Source organism: Coffea arabica, chromosome 1c, assembly GCF_036785885.1.
Source record: "Coffea arabica cultivar ET-39 chromosome 1c, Coffea Arabica ET-39 HiFi, whole genome shotgun sequence".
NCBI lineage: Eukaryota > Viridiplantae > Streptophyta > Magnoliopsida > Gentianales > Rubiaceae > Coffea > Coffea arabica.
The window spans coordinates 4,187,699-4,199,958 of record NC_092310.1 but is presented as its reverse complement, the minus strand read 5'-3'; the positions used below and the strand labels follow the sequence as shown (position 1 = coordinate 4,199,958).

The following is a 12,260-nucleotide window of genomic DNA, read 5'->3' as shown; positions in this document are numbered from 1 at the left end:
ACTCAAGACATAGCCGAAATACCACAAGGTATCAAAGCTTGAAAACTTGCATTTCATCCTTTGAATGTTTTGGACTTCATGTTTTCTTTTTATCACTTCAAATCATCATCAATCATCCAATTATCTTCTCAAATCACTCCATTTGATGATTGAATCCTTAAATCTATAAAAACATGAAGTTTTTACCATAAAAATCCACAGCAATGCAATTTTTATACTTTGAACCACAAAATGCATATTTTCACTAAAATTATAGTTAATTAGTTATAAAAGTAAATAAAATGCACCAAAACTAACTAATAAAACACATTAAAAATACGTAAAATATACACTTATCATCCGCCACCCCGTTTTTCAATCGAAACTTGAGGTCAGTATTCTCAAAAGAAGCCCTTTCAAACTCCTTAGATGAAGTTTTGCACCTCTGTGTGAACTCCTTCAATGAATTTTGATGGAAATTGCAGTCTTTTTTCCTTTTTCAAAAGTAAATCCTTTTTTTTCCATTGTTTTAACATTATGGTTATTTTACTTAGTTAAAAATTAATTAATTTAGAAAATAGAGTGAGTTAAAAGTTTAGTAGTTGAAAGTAATTCTCGTGGAATCGATCCTTACTCCCTAATATTATGATCCACAACCTGTATACTTGCAACGAATGAAAAAATTAGGTTAAAATTTAAAGTGTTGGTTAGAACCCGTCACTCGACTTGACATGATGAGTGTGACTGAAAGCATCAAGTGACCAATATCTATATGCCGACACAACAATTCTAGTGAAACAATAATTCGTCCCTAATTTTCTTGCACTACCAAATGGCAAATGTCCACCGAACAGGTTCACGTGGGTTGATTTTTTTTTGGGCAAATTCCACTTTACCCTCCTGTGGTTTAGTATTTTTTCACATAACCCCTCTATGGTTTCAAAAGCTATACATAACCCCCTTATGGTTTGGATTAAAGTGTTAAAGTAACGAAAATAGTCACTCGTAACGGCGTCATCTAAAATGTCAAAAATACCCTTATGTAAGGCTGAAATTTATGTATTAACCAAGGGGGGTTATGTGTATATTTTGAAAATCATAAGGGGGTTATATGGTAAAATATAAAAATTATAGGGGGTTAATGTGTATATGTATTTATAAGGGTAATTTCGACATTTTTAGAATTTCCGTTACGAGGGACTATTTCCGTTACTTTGACACTTTAATCCAAACCATGAGGGGGTTATGTATAGCTTTTGAAACCATAGGGGGGTTATGTAAAAAAAAGGTAAACCACAGGGGGGTAAAATATAATTTACCCTTTTTTTTTTTAGCTGGTGTCACTTTTCTATAGAATTCAGATTAATTAGTGCGAGGCTGCTTTCACTGATCAAAAGATGACAATGCCGCTCACAATTCCATTCACTTGAATGTGAATAAACTATTTCTGCACTTAAACAAAGCGACGAGAAAAATCATTAGTCTACTCTTGACTGCGAGCTATATATAAGGCTACAGGGAGTTGATCCATATTTGCAAATAAACTGTTAGAAACACAAGCCACCAAGATGGAAATAACCTCAGGAACGTGGATAGCAGTGCTGGTCAGAATTGTACCAGTGGTGGGGTGGGCGATGTGGTGGTGGAGTTATCTCTGCTTCGTTCTACCGGTTAAATTCCGGTGTTCCGGTTGGGACACAAAGCTTCCTGCTGGCAACATGGGGTTTCCACTTGTCGGAGAAATGCTTCACTTTCTCTGGTATTTTAGGGTTGTTAAACGACCTGATGATTTCATTAACAATAAAAGAAACAAGTAAGTTTCGTTTTCCACGCTTGAGTGTTAAATAATTATTGTTCCATTTTATTTATTGATTTTGTTTAAAAAGCTAATAAACGTGCTACCAAATGCATAGGCCCAAATTTACACGTTTGCCTGTCATAGTTTTTTCAACTTGATATTTTAAATCCTTTTGCAACATTCTTTTAGGTCTGTTTTGATCGATGGGCTTGGGTGGATATGGATTTGATATGTTACATCGAAGAGATAGAGATTTGAAATTGACCAATTAAATCATTAAATGGAGGAACTTTCGGACTTAAAAATAATTAAATTGAAGTTCATTCAAATTTGGTGATATTTCAAATCCTTCCTAATCGGACATCAATGTATTTTCCAAACCATTCATATGGAGTGAAGAACGGTAGTAAATTGATTTTGCTGTTTTAAAAAAAGGGCAAATTTCACTTTACCCCCCTGTGGTTTAGCGTTTTTCACATAACCCCTCTATGGTTTCAAAAGCTATACATAACCCCCTTATGGTTTGGATTAAAGTGTCAAAGTAACGGAAATAGTCACTCGTAACGGCGTCACCTAAAATGTCAAAAATACCCTTATGTAAGGTTGAAATTTATGTATTAACCAAGGGGGGTTATGTGTATATTTTGAAAATCATAAGGGGGTTATATGGTAAAGTATTAAACCATAAGGGGGTTATATGGTAAAATATAAAAATCATAGGGGGTTAATGTGTCATGTATTTATAAGGGTAATTTCGACATTTTTAGAAGTTCCGTTACGAGGGACTATTTCCGTTACTTTGACACTTTAATCCAAACCATGAGGGGGTTATGTATAGCTTTTGAAACCATAGGGGGGTTATGTAAAAAAAAGGTAAACCACAGGGGGGTAAAATATAATTTACCCTTAAAAAAATGACCCCCCAAAAAAAATTATCGGAGTTCAATTTGATTTTTCTCGTTTGCGGTTTGAGGGCCCAAAAAATATGGCATACTGAAAATTTTGTGCACGAGATTGAGAGCTCAAGCATGGCGGCTGCTGGAGATGATGTTGTCGGTGTTGCACCCCAGTTAGCAGAGAAGAAGAACAGAGGGATATCGTAGGATGACAATAGAAAAACTAAAAACAAATTTTTTTTGACATTTAACCCCTAAACCTTTGACATTGTTTTTTTTTAACCCCAATTCCTTCTGTTGTTGTAAACTTTCTTGTTTTACGTAATCCTTAACCAATGAAGTAATTGAATTGATTAAGATTTCAAATGAATTGAAACAAATCCACTTTATATCTCTATATATTTGAACACAAGAAATGGATGTGTTGATAAATAGCAATCAAAGAGATGTCCATTTTATCGTGAATAATCAGTATTACCACAGATGGTGTGCAATAGGATGTCTTTTTTTTTTTTTCTTTTTTTTTCAAACATATGACATTATGGTTTCAAAGCCTATACTTTGTACTTTGTTGTAGTGTAGAAGTGCTAATTCTTACGCTAAAACTAACAGTCAATACCTAAAAAAGTTACAAGTCTGTTTTGATTGAAGATGATTTGAATTTCTTTTTTAATAATGTTGTAGCCTTTTTTTGTGTTGTATGTGAGATATAAAGTTGGTTAAAAAACAAATTTTAGTATAGAGAGATTTTCTGAAGAATGACCAATCGATAAACACATCCTTGAGTTTTTGGGCATTGACGGTGGGTTTTAACATTTTGTCAAATACTTTTTCACCTCAAGCTAGCTTGTATCTTCTTCTTCTATTTAGATAAATTGCCATTGTCATCACGTCATCATCTCTAATCTGCAAGTTCTCGTTAACTTGGGAATTGAATCGACATTTTTCTAATCCGCGGTCTGCAGATTAGTTGTTGGTTTAAAAAGTAAATCAGAAAGACTTCACAATCAAAACCAAAATCCATTCCATCAGCTTTTGAGTAGAGTTAATTTTAGTTAACTTGTTACTTTATAACCAATCATCTACTCAGATATGGTGATGGAGAAGGATTGTACAAAACCCATCTCTTCGGTTCACCCTCTATAATTGCATGCTCTCCATCAGCTAACAAATCTATCCTTCAGTCGGATCAAGTCTTTGCAATGGGTTGGCCTGGCACTAAAATTACAGGCAACAAATTCCTCATCGCCCTTGAAGGATCATCACATGCAAGGATTAGAGGCTTGGTTGTAAAGGCCCTCAATCAACCTGATGCTCTCCGTAGGATAGCTATCATGGTCCAACCAGGCATAGTTGCAGCCCTGCAACAATGGTCAAAAGAAGGAAGAGTAGTCGTATTCAATAAAGCTAAGAAGGTAAACTAACTTATCCAGAAGAATCTTGATCTACTATTTTCTAATTTGGGTAAATTACATTTTACCCCCTGTGGTTTACCCTTTTTTTTTACATAACTCCCCTATGGTTTCAAAAGTTATACATAACCCCCTCATAGTTTGGATTAAAGTGTCAAAGTAACGGAAATAGTCACTCATAATGGAACTTCTAAAAATATCGAAATTACCCTTATAAATACATGACACATTAACCCCCTATGATTTTTATATTTTACCATATAACCCCCTTATGGTTTAATACTTTACCATATAACCCCCTTATGATTTTCAAAATATACACATAACCCCCTTTGGTTAATACATAAATTTTAACCTTACATAACGGTATTTTTGACATTTTAGGTGACGCCGTTACGAGTGACTATTTCCGTTACTTTGACACTTTAATCCAAACCATCAGGGGGTTATGTATAGCTTTTGAAACCATAGAGGGGTTTTGTGAAAAAATGCTAATCTACAGGAGGGTAAAGTGGAATTTGCCCTTCTAATTTTCTTGATGCCTGTTTTCGTACAAGAAACCTCAGTAGGTCATTTCCAATATTTCACTTTACTTTTAAGGTTACTTTTGAGAACATTGGGAAGTACTTTTGCGGGTTGGAGCCAGGACCCCATCTTGATACACTTGATCACCTATTTGCGGGTATCACGAGTGCACAAATTAATATTCCAGGAACTGCTTATCATCATGCCCTCCAGGTCAGCATTCATGATGCATATATTGCTAGCAAGGACAGATTTAAATTGAATTTCTAAAAAACGACTCTAATATTTGAGGAAGAGGTATACCATATACTAACAAGACAACTTGTATTTTATACCATCGTATGTTGAGTGCATCAACTAACTTTCCATTCTTTAGCACTAGTTTGATTACAAATTTCTTTTTCATATTCTTTTTTTTCATATGGACATGCACGCCACGACTTCCTTACTACTGGTTATGAATGCTTCTATACGCATCTCATTTTTCTTTTCGTTTACCATGGTTTTTATTTTATTACGTATTTAAGTTTGGGCAAATTTCACTTTACCCACCTGTGGTTTAGCGTTTTTTCACATAACCCCCCTATGGTTTCAAAAGCTATACATAACCCCCTTATGGTTTGGATTAAAGTGTCAAAATAACGGAAATAGTCACTCGTAACGGCGTCACCTAAAATGTCAAAAATACCCTTATGTAAGGTTGAAATTTATGTATTAACCAAGGGGGGTTATGTGTATATTTTGAAAATCATAAGGGGGTTATATGGTAAAGTTTTAAACCATAAGGGGGTTATATGGTAAAATATAAAAATCATAGGGGGTTAATGTGTCATGTATTTATAAGGGTAATTTTGACATTTTTAGAAGTTCCGTTACGAGTGACTATTTCCGTTACTTTGACACTTTAATCCAAACCATGAGGGGGTTATGTATAGCTTTTGAAACCATAGGGGGGTTATGTAAAAAAAGGGTAAACCACAGGGGGGTAAAATGTAATTTACCCTTTAAGTTTTTATTGTAGTTTAAAGATTGATTCATCATTATGTATTTGAATCATTTAATGGGAATAAATCCACACCTTGTACTATATTCATTGGACAAATATAGCCTTACCTTTTAAGTTTTAAATTTATTTGATGCTTTTTATAATTTTGAGAAACATATATTTATATAGCAAAAGAAAAACAAATGTTTGCATTATCTTCGAATATTTTACAAATGCATAATATTAATTTAATTTAGCAATCAAAAGATTTTTAGTTACTAAAAATGATGTAAATAGGAATATCAACATATTTCAATTTCATAAAATCAAAGTCTAAGCATTTTTCAAGGCGGAATTTATATTCATATTGACTTCATATTAATATTCACCTTTTGGTTATGTGTAAGTGTTAAAAGGGCTCTTAACAAAATAAACAAGAAATGGGAATCTGTATATAAAACTCATATAAAGATTGGGGGAGAATTTTTTTTTCTTTAGAAAAGATATTACTATAAAAAGTTTTGATTAATGCTTAAAGTCAAAGGTATCAAATGTCTAACAAATATAGAGGATGTGGATTTATTATGTTTGGGTGTGAATTTAGTCCTTCCCTAATTTAATCACGTGACTATGTGTACTTCAAATTCAAAGTTGTATATATTTTCAAACCCAGAGAAAGAAACCAAAAGAGATTGAACGAACACAAAACTCAGAGAAAAATTAATTTATTGTCTTTTTGAGTGTTTGAAGACGAATCATAGTGAGTGAAATCTGAATACAAAATTACCGGTATTAATTATTCCATAGTAACACAATTGTTAATTATAGTTTGCAACTTTGACAGATTAAGCAATTAGAGAATCATATGATGAAGCAATTACTAAAAATGAAAAATAGCAAACCACCTCTAATATAAGCAAAAATAAAAATAAAAGAATGAGTGAGTGATTTGAAAAAGAATAAATTATTTTTAGTAGGCAAAAGAAAACTGAAAGCGGTAATATAAAAAAATTGAAAATAAAAATACACAAGAAGACTGTAGATTAGTCCCTCCACTGAATTCTATACCATATTCTCAAATGGAAATTTTAACTACTGGTAGTTGACCGTTACCCCTAACTTGAAGGGAGTTTTTTGCAATTAACCCTTAGCGCTCGAGTAATTTCACTCTTGGGAAGTCCATAGCTTTTCATATTTCCTTGTGTGAGCTAGACTTAGACACCCAATTCTACATAAACAAGGCCGTTGATCGATGGATCCCCTCATTAATTCAACAGTGTCGGAAGAAAGCCAACACATTTTTTGCAGATGTAATAAACAAGAGAAAGTATGAAGGGGATGCTGCAAGAGCTGAGTATGATTTGTTGGATCAACTCTTGCATCTAAAAGATGACGATGGTAAGCAACTGCAAGATACAGAGGTGCTTGACAACATCGTAGGCCTCATAATTGCTGGCTATGAATCTACTTCCCTTTCAATTATGTGGGCTGTGTATTATCTCGCAAAGTACCCAAATGTACTTAAAAAACTACAGGTATGGTTTCCCAACACAAGTTAATTTATGACATTGAAAATCAGATTTCTTCAGTTATTCTTGATTAAGTTTGTCATCTTCACGATTGTCAAACAAATTAACTGTAGGAGGAGCACAAGAATCTTGGTAGGAATGGTGATTTCATCACACGCGATGACATTGTAAACTTGCAGTACACAAATAAGGTATATCAATTCAAAGATTATATGACTAAACTCGAAAAACCAATGCTATTAAACTATTAAATTACCTGTGTATCTTTTCGTGCAACTCATCATTTTTGTTCGATACATTGGTTGTGCTGAAGCATCTTGCCATATCGGAAAAATTTTAGTAAATCCAGTTCAACTATTTATCATATAGTTTAATCTTTCGTATCATGATAGTGTATATATCATTAGCTCTAAATACATGATACATATATAAAATTTGAATTTCAATAAACAATTTTGCACATATGCATGCATCTTTTTTTTTTTTTTTTTTTTTTTTTGTATATGACCACGTGTGGCATCCTGAATCACCAGACTAATCCACACGCGTCCCACACCAACCTGCCCAAGTCGTGTGGGTTGTGGCGATTCGATTTTTAGCAATAGTACTCACCTAACTAGGCTACTACCACCAGACCAAAGTCCTGAGGGCCCACATATACATGCATCTTCACTTGCTAGTATATATAATGACAATGTAGAAAAAGTTTATCCTTATTTGACCACATAGTGGATGATGTGATTGTACATTGAGGACATAATTCGCAGCTAGTTACTATTGCCTTGATCGTCTTAATTTACTCATATTTCGGGGAGTGACTTGCAAGCAGGTTGTGGAAGAAACAATAAGACTAGCCCATATTTCACCATTTCTTTTCCGAACAGCTAAAAAGGATTTTGAGTACAAAGGTAAAAGTAAATTTCTTTGTTTTTTTTTTAAATTCAGTTAGTTTAGCAAATAAAAGGAATAAGTGATTCTACAAATTTCTTTCAGAAGCGTAAGCTTTGCATGCTTTGGAGCATACAGCTTATCTCCTTCTGCTAATTTAAAACCGATGATACTCTTACAGGTTACAAAATACCTAAAGGATGGAAAGTGATCTGCTGGCTACGATACGTTCATGCCGATCCAAAAAATTTTGAAGATCCGTTAAGTTTCAATCCAGATAGGTGGAATGTAAGCAGAAATATCATTTGCATCTTCCTGGAAAACATGAATTTTAATTTACATATATAATTATTTAACTTAGATATATACTTCTTTCAGGGAAAACCAAAGCCTTGGACAAACTTGATCTTTGGAGGGGGACCAAGGATATGTCCAGGAAATATGCTTGGTCGAATGCAAATTGCCATTTTCATCCACCATTTGGTCGTAGGGTACAGGTATGTGATACACGACACTAAATTTTATCCACCAACTGTTGGTTTATTTTCCAATTTACAAAGAAAAAGGCTAAATTCAAAATTGACAAGTTCTTGTTTATTCAGCAATCAAAGTTATCACACAAATGCAACTCTAATACTGATGAAAAAAAAATGAGACATGTATATTTTTGAAACTTTTCAGGTGGGAACTGGTCAATGCTGATGCAGGAATGAGTTATTTGCCGCTCCCACGACCAATTGATGGGGTTGAGATCAACATAACCACAATCTAATCAAGAATGAAGACCCTTTCAAAGATTTCAGGCCTGAAAATACTATTTATTCGTTGAGCATGTGGCTAGAAGGCTCTATGACATACATTATGCTGTAACAAACTTCCATCTTGGCCTCTACTTCTATTAGGAGGATGCGGTTTATCACTTGGTCACATAAAGTCTATGGCGGGCTATTTCCAAAACTTATACACGTCTCTATGACAGATTTGTCTTATTGCACCACTTCAATGTATTTGTTGGAGTCAGTAACATCGGAAGAAAAAGGAGCAAGACAGATACAAAGAATATCTACTTGCTGCAGATTATGGGATAATTTCAGAAACCTCCCTTGAGGTTTTTGACAATTTCATTCGGCTCCGCTGAGGTTTCAATAATTACATAGACCTCCCTTGGACCAATCAAATGACTAAAATGTCATCCACTTAATAATTAATTCATAAAGGGACGTTTAAAGCCGAAACTACTTCTTATTATTCTACTTGTCATTTACTAATCTCAAAAAATAATTTACATCAATTTTCTAATTTTCATCTCTTCCTCCCTAGTCCCTCCCTCCCTTCCTCCCTCCTTCTTTCATATTTTTCTCTCTTTTTCTCCTACAACCGCTTCTCTCTTTCATCAAATATCGCGCTCCATTATTACCAATCACACCACTATCAACCTTTTCTATCACTAAAATTTCTCTATATTTTTTGTCTTTTTGTCTCTTTCATTCTAGAAAAATTTTAGACCCTTTTTTTTTCCAATGTTTTACTCTTTACAAATGTTAGCCAATTGAAGTTACCAAATTAACAAGGTGCAGGGAAGATGAAAAAGGTGGCAGTGAAGGAAAAAAATGAAATTGAGAGTTGGAACATAAAGAAGTGACTATTATGTTTGTTAAGCAAAAAATCTAACAATTACTCATTGGTTCTCTCTTTTATTTACCTATTGATTGTGGTTTTATTATAAAGGCGGACTTTTGTTTCTATTTCTAAGAGTGCTAGAGCAATGATAAATTATGTTCTTAGGGACATGGGGGCATTTCTTAATTTAATATTGGTAGTGGTGGTAGTGAGTTGCATTAGGCAAGAATTAGCAAGTAATGAATTTTGAGATGAGTTGGAGTCGCTGGACTTTGTTTGTTTTAGTGAGTATGACACGTACAAGAAATTAAAGATTAAAATCTTATTTTGTTTTGTCTTGTTCTTTGAAGAAGGGTATTTAGGATATTTGTGAAAATTTATAGCTCATTGGGTCTATATTGTTACATAAACCTTAAAAATAAGGGTGGTAGGTGTAAGTTTTGAAATTTGAGGAGAGCTCTCTGCAATTGCTGGAAACCTCGAGGGAGGTTCTAAAATTATCCCGCAGATTGTTTAATGTTTTTGTTGTTTTTCCTTATGGATATGCATAATCTTCAACCCAGAGTTTGCACAAGTTTTAAAAGTTGGTAAAGTCATTTTACTTTTTCCCCCATAACGTTGGCATCATTCATACATTAAGATGACATGAATAGCAATTCCAATTTTCTTAGTCTTGGTTGGGCCAATGACTTTTTGACTGATCGTAATGCTCAATGTTTCCCAGTCCTTATGGGACTAAATTGGACGGAATGCTCTTCTATTCGACAATTTATTTGACTTTGCTTCATGATTTGAATCTTATCGCCATCGAATAACATTAGATATCTTAGCAGATAATATGTGTTGCAGGTACTATTTTGGTTTTGACTTGCCAAGAAAAGTTAGTGTAAGTGAAAGAGAAATGGTAGGACACAGAGTAAGTCAAGAACACGTGCCTGGAATTAAGGTGTTTAGCCTCTAAAAACTGTTACTTGATTTGTTATTAAAATTTCTGTATTGTGTTCATGTTTGGATGGGGAATCTATCAGAGTTTGGACAGGTGCACTGAAGGTTTTGGTATGGCTATTGTATATTCAATATTTTTTTATGTAGAGTACGCTAAAATTCCTTTTTTGTACGCATGAATTTTGTTCATGAACATCGATTCAATATATAAGTATAATCATGTGTAAGTGCACATCAAATTTTAAAAAAAAAAAAAAAAAACTACATGTGTAAGTACACTTCAATTCCTAATTTTTCAATTAACCTAATTAGACCTCTCCTAAAATAGACTAGAGTAGGAGTAGAGTAAATGTTGTCAATTAAAAAAATATTAAAAAAGAATAAAGTTTTCTTTCTTGCAAGATGTACCTGGAGAATTTTCAATGGCGAGAAAGAGCTCATTTTCAGCTCTTATCTTTTTTTTTTTTTTCCCTTCGTCTAGGAATTATGATTTATACTGCCTTGTTTACTGGTCTATGTTATGTGCTTATATACGTGAGAAAATGTGTGTACAAAAGATGGAGAGAGTTTGTTGTGAAAGAGAAAGAATGCATACGTGTAATGAAGTGCGTTTGTGTGTGTGTGCGTGAGAGAGAGAGAGAGAGTGTGTGCTCGTGTGTGACAAAAGGTCGAGGTACGTGCATGTGTACGTGAGAATGAAAATGTGTTCATATAAAGTGTGTGAAAGAAAAAGTCTATGAAAGGGGAAAGGAAAAATTTTCAAAACGTGGCTTACATTTTGTTAAATAAAATTTTCATCATTTACTTTTAAAATGGTAATTTTATATTGTTTACAAAATTAAATTAGTAATATTTGGTCTCAACCTATATTTTTTATTGTTTCTAACCTAAATTCGTTATGTGAACCATACATCATACATGGCCATTTTTTTTAGATATAAAAAGGTTAAAACCCATTTATAGTTAAATAAGTGATTCGATTCATATTCATTTTGCCCTCTAAAAAAGTAAAATTTGATCCAAACTGTATTAATTTTTCTCCTAAAAATGGGATTTGATTCAATTAGGATAGTCAATGGGACTGGACAAGCTTGAACTCAACTCATTAGGTTTGAGGAAAAGTTCGATGAGTCTAACCTTTCATTGAGTTATGCTGAATTTGGATCTAAATATTAAGTTCGAATTAAATGTGAGCCAAACTTGGATCTTATTACGCTCAAACTCGATATAGACTCGACCCTTTAATCTACATCTATATATATAATATATTCATAGTTTCATATATATAATTATATATCTAAATATATAATACTAATACTTTATACTTATGAGTTATGTGTCAAAATATATTAATGTATATAAGAAATATTAAATATACAAAATTATGTCAAACGATTCAAAAAGACAAATCCTAGTACGAGCAAATTAAGGATCTTTGAAAATATATTGATTGTTGACCATATTTTATTACTATTTTCCATGTTCTTTGAACTAATTGGATATATTATTATTGAAAATTTCTTGGTTTATATACTTTTTAATGGATTGTTATTGGTTTGTGTATAGTTTTAATGTTATGGTCATGTTGATGTTAAATTAACTTTAGAACTGAATAGTTATATTAATTATATTAAGGAAATTAAGAAGCAATGAGCGAGTTTGGACTCAACCAAAATTAGGCTC

At 33.1% G+C, this 12,260-nt stretch overlaps 1 protein-coding gene across 1 annotated transcript; it reads left to right on the top strand.

The window, feature by feature from the left end:
• The first annotated feature begins 1,468 nt into the window (after nucleotides 1-1,468).
• LOC113702466 (ent-kaurenoic acid oxidase 2-like) lies at nucleotides 1,469-9,015 on the top strand. Its single transcript, XM_027223749.2, has 9 exons — nucleotides 1,469-1,792; nucleotides 3,764-4,088; nucleotides 4,686-4,823; nucleotides 6,873-7,130; nucleotides 7,238-7,315; nucleotides 7,954-8,032; nucleotides 8,194-8,300; nucleotides 8,391-8,509; nucleotides 8,694-9,015. Exons 1-9 carry the CDS (start codon nucleotides 1,548-1,550, stop codon nucleotides 8,782-8,784), a joined length of 1,440 nt encoding a protein of 479 aa, XP_027079550.2. The 5' UTR covers nucleotides 1,469-1,547; the 3' UTR covers nucleotides 8,785-9,015.
• The last annotated feature ends 3,245 nt before the right edge of the window (nucleotides 9,016-12,260 follow it).

Coding starts and splice junctions, on each gene's coding strand:
- LOC113702466 (XM_027223749.2), top strand. CDS start 1,548: ATGGAAATAACCTCAGGAACGTGGATAGCAGTGCTGGTCAGAATTGTA. Junction 7,131..7,237: donor ATGTACTTAAAAAACTACAG/GTATGGTTTCCC, acceptor AATTAACTGTAG/GAGGAGCACAAGAATCTTGG. Junction 8,033..8,193: donor AAAGGATTTTGAGTACAAAG/GTAAAAGTAAAT, acceptor ATACTCTTACAG/GTTACAAAATACCTAAAGGA.